Source organism: Diabrotica undecimpunctata, chromosome 1 (assembly GCF_040954645.1).
Source record: "Diabrotica undecimpunctata isolate CICGRU chromosome 1, icDiaUnde3, whole genome shotgun sequence".
Taxonomy (NCBI): Eukaryota; Metazoa; Arthropoda; class Insecta; order Coleoptera; family Chrysomelidae; genus Diabrotica; species Diabrotica undecimpunctata.
This window is the reverse complement of record NC_092803.1, coordinates 95,389,088-95,393,758: the sequence shown is the minus strand read 5'-3', so window position 1 is coordinate 95,393,758 and position 4,671 is coordinate 95,389,088. Positions and strand designations below refer to the sequence as shown.

The 4,671-nt window shown below is 29.4% G+C and overlaps 1 protein-coding gene across 1 annotated transcript; it reads right to left on the bottom strand.

The window, feature by feature from the left end:
- Window positions 1-2,214: 2,214 nt before the first annotated feature.
- Window positions 2,215-4,155, bottom strand: LOC140433882 (uncharacterized). The gene has a single exon (XM_072521857.1). The coding sequence runs from the start codon at window positions 4,153-4,155 to the stop codon at window positions 2,215-2,217; it is 1,941 nt and encodes a 646-aa protein (XP_072377958.1).
- Window positions 4,156-4,671: the final 516 nt, after the last annotated feature.

Below are 4,671 nucleotides of genomic sequence, written 5' to 3'. Positions count from 1 at the left end.
TGGAGGCCAAGGGAAGACAAGAGAAGCGTCGGTCGACCACCTACAAGATGGACTGACGATTTAAGAAAACTCAATAAAAACTGGATGAGAGCGGCGCAAGATAGACGGGGTTGGAAACATGAGGAAGAGGCCTATGTTCAGCAGTGGACTCTTGAGGCTGGATGATGATATAGATATAGATATATATATATATATATATATATATATATATATATATATATATATATATATATATATATATATATATATATATATATATATAGGTATATATAATGTAGATATATGTGTATATATATATATATATATATATATATATATATATATATATATATATATATATATATATAAGGTATATATAATGTAGATATATGTGTATATATATATATATAACGCGCTATCTCAGAGTGTATATATAATGTAGATATATGTGTATATATATATATATATATATATATACACATATATCTACATTATATATACCTTATATATATATATATATATAATATATTATATATATATATATATATATATATATAAGGTATATATAATGTAGATATATGTGTATATATCTATATATATATATATATTTATATATAATATATATATATATATACATCACGCTACCATTACTGCGTTCGTATAAAAAGCGATCTTATTGCGTCTCCTGGAAATAGAAGGAAAATTGATAATTTTGCGACGAATATTGGTTTAAAATTTAATTTCTAGTACGAGACTATACTTCGTTTTATTAAATTTTAATTTTTTAAATATTCAACTTTTCATTTATTTTAAATCATTATTGCATCTTTATAACGGGAAACTTTGTCAACTCCGTATATTCCTCCAACCATACACAGTTGCGTCCATTCGACGTTGCCAAACTGAAGGACGCACTAACGTTTAAAAATACATATATACATAGAATGAAACAAATATTGAATTATCGGGATTTGGGCTTCGTAGCGAAATTGTATGACAACTACATTTAAAAATAATCCTTATTTGTTGAGAAAGTATCAATATTTCATTTATTTGTAGTCTTATATTTGTTTTTATTTAAAATGGATAATACAAAATGGGTACATATACAGAGTTATTTAGGAAAATTGCATTTTCCTAAACATTTTCAAACTTTGAAAAAAGTTGAATTATGGTACCTCTTGATATTAATGAAACATCTACATATTTTCTAAATATATTTTTTAAAGTGGTAACTTCTAATGTATCAGGTGACAAAGTTAATTTAAAAAATTAAGAGAAATGGTTTGTTTATATTGAAATTTGGAAAATGAGTATAAGTATTTAGGATTTATATTGGAGCTTGTTGTATTTATAAAAAGTTTTTGATAGAAAAGTGTTTTTTAGTCAGAAGTTTACGAAGACCACAAAATTTAATCAATAGATCTCCAACCAAAAAATTCTTGGGATATGAAAACTTGATGAGAGAATTAAATTTTTGAGAAAGTAATAATTGTCTGAAATTGGAAGCATTAGAATTAGAATATTATATAGAAACATCAATTCAAATAGCAAATATATTTAGCTCATAAAGAGGTCAATAAAGGTAGATGCATGGGTGAAATGGTTAAATCTCGCAACTCTAAAAATATCGCAACAACATGTATGTACTTACGTACGCATCTATAGAGAAACCGAAAACTGTGTAAACAGAATCTTTGACGTAATAATTTAATTTCAAATAAGACTAAAAAAAATTGACGGAAAAAACATACAAGAACCAGTAAAATTCCATATTTCGGAAACGAATCAACTACGGGGAAGATAATTTTGTTAGAAATGCTCTTATAAGGCAAAAATATCACAACTAAATTTATGTACTTCTTGTTGTGGACAGTAACAATACAAAATAAAATGAACATATACACCTAAACTTTTTTATAATTAGTCTGAAAACATTTAAAAATAGAAACAGTTTATTAACTTATTGATTAATTAGTAATTAGATTTTATGATTATTAACATAATCTAAAGTAATTTAAATGAGGATCTTTTATTTCACAATACCGAACCTGAAGGCGAATTAAGGATTTTAAATAAATAGTCATAGAAAAAATGAAACGTTTATTACAATGTTTGACCACACATAAAATCACCCCATAGGATGTCTTAGAAACTAAATAATATACAATATTAAAATTAACTCCGCCATTTAAGAAAATATTAAAAATACTAAAGAAGATTTTAATTATTTTCTTACTTGTCTTTATATGCATTTTGTATAAAAACTTTGATTTTTAACCAATCTTTGTTGTCCATTACTTTTTTATACTTTTCCTTGAACTCATCACACTCTAGTCTTTTAGGGGCTTTCTTTACTTTAATGTGATCTTTAAAGTACTTTAATGTTACTTCCTTCTGTTCATTAGTCCACGGGACGACTTTTCTGATAGTTTTCTTTTTTAATTTGGGTACAAATGTTTCAATTAGTGTATTATCTGCATGGCTATTACTGGTTGGCATTTCAGAACCATTGCTATTTACTAAATCATCCAACATATCATTTTCACCCTCATCACTGTCATGATAATTAAATTCCAGAAGATTTTCTTCCATATTAATATTTATGTCATCTATAGATTTTCCTTTGTATTGATCTGCTCCGCCTTTTTCCATAACCATCAACAGCTTGGAGATTTTAGCTGTTTGATAAACATCATCTGGGAGGCGATAGGAGCTTCGATGAACACCGGGTGTATGACCCATAAAGGTTGCTAATTGCTCAATTTCTCCTTCTGATAAATTAAATAATTGTGATAAAGTTGCAAGATGTTTTCGCAATCGGGTCGATGTAATTGATGACGGATTTTGTGCATCACATAATTTAGAGTGTTTACTTAAAACTTTATATCCAATTAGATGAGTATTAGAGTTAGCTGTTGCAAAAAGATACGGATTGTTTTTGGGGACAAAACAATTTCGAATCTTCAATATTATGTTAATATGTTCTTGTATGTCGGAGTGGAATAAAACGGGAACTCCTTTACCCCGTTTTCCTCGGATAACAACTCTTTTTAATGATTTCAAAAGAATTTTTTCGGGTAGAGAAACAACGCTATTAAATTCCTGATATTTTTCAATGTCTGTTGTGGCATTCAGGTAAGTATGTAAATACATTCTTTGTAGTTCCCCTGAACGTTTTCTGTTAAATAATATTACCCTGCAGTAGATAGTCTCCATTAGATTATTATATGCTTGAACCTCTGCACTGTCCTTTATGAGAACTTTAAAGTCCGTTTCGATTGCTTCAGTACTCCCATTAGCATCATTCATTTGCTTAGTAAGAACTTTTAAAGATTTTATAGCTAAATTAATAAGATGTTCTCGTAGTAAACGTAAGTCACTTGCAAGAGGAACAATGGTTATTTTATTCCACCGATTAAGGTTTAGGTTGTTGGCGGCATGTGAAGATATCTCAAAACTCCAATTACTGTCAAAAAGGCGAATCAAGGTTTTTAGATCTGCCTCAACTGTTGCAGCGGGCAATGAGTAATTAGGCGTATTCTTTGTGTAAATAAACGTAATTGCAATATCACAACACTGTTTCAAAGAAGTTGCAATATTCATGGCAAAGGTTGGAGATAAATAAATATCTTGTTTCTTATCATATTTGGCTATGCGTTTTGCGGCTTGTACAAACAGGTCAAAATAATTTGGTTTCAAGGCTGATAATAATGTGGTTATGGATGTTTCCAGAACTCTCATCTCCAGAAGAATTTTGGCAAGCTCCCTCATTTTCCGTGATGTGACATTAACAAAATGTTTTTCACGATGCGTTTTCAAGTACCTAGTTCCAAATTCACAAATAAGTGGATCTGTTTGTGCTTCCAAGGATATTTTATCAGCTCTCATACGAGGAAATACTTCCTCTTTCAATCCTCGATCTACTTTCATATTGGAGAAAATTGTTGTACTTTTTGAACCTAAATTCGTTTTTGCACATTTTTTCTTATGTCGATATAAAAGCTTCGATGAAAAGTGGCCTAAACAATTGTTGCAAACTCGTTTTTCTCTTCCTGGCACATATCCCTCTCTAACTGGTTTAAAACAGCTACCGCCTTCTGCCAAGAAATTTCCCTTTCGTCTAAGAGCATTGAATAGTTGTTTTCTTTCCTTGCTTTTGATTGGTTTTGCCATAATTTTTGCTACCTCAATTTCCATTGGATGTATTCTTATGATATGACGACTAAAATTTAACACCTTCGTTTCACAAAAATAACAGTGATCTGGTTTTCTCTTATATGGCGTTTTAGTTTTTGTGACGTCTATACTAGTGGAAGCGTTTACTTGAGGATTATCCTCAGCCCCTGTACTAATTGGAATATTTAATTCTTGATAATTACGTGTCTTATATTTATTAATATTAGTATCCTCGTCATCATTGGAATCCTAAAATGTAAAGGCCCAACATTAGCAAATGTTAGCTGCTTTTAATCATAACATAAATAAACCTGATTCAGGTGTCATGTTTCAAGATTGAAAATACCGCAATAAAGCAGTAAGTAGTCCAAAAAACTCAAAAATTTAAAGCATATTTAAAAATCTGAAGGACTAAAAAGCATATAAATGCGAGAAACACAGTATGTCTAAAAACTGCTAGATCACAGAGATACTATGTGTTTTGGAGGTCAAGCTTATTCAGTTGTACACAAT

Coding starts and splice junctions, on each gene's coding strand:
- LOC140433882 (XM_072521857.1), bottom strand. CDS start 4,155: ATGGCAAAACCAATCAAAAGCAAGGAAAGAAAACAACTATTCAATGCT.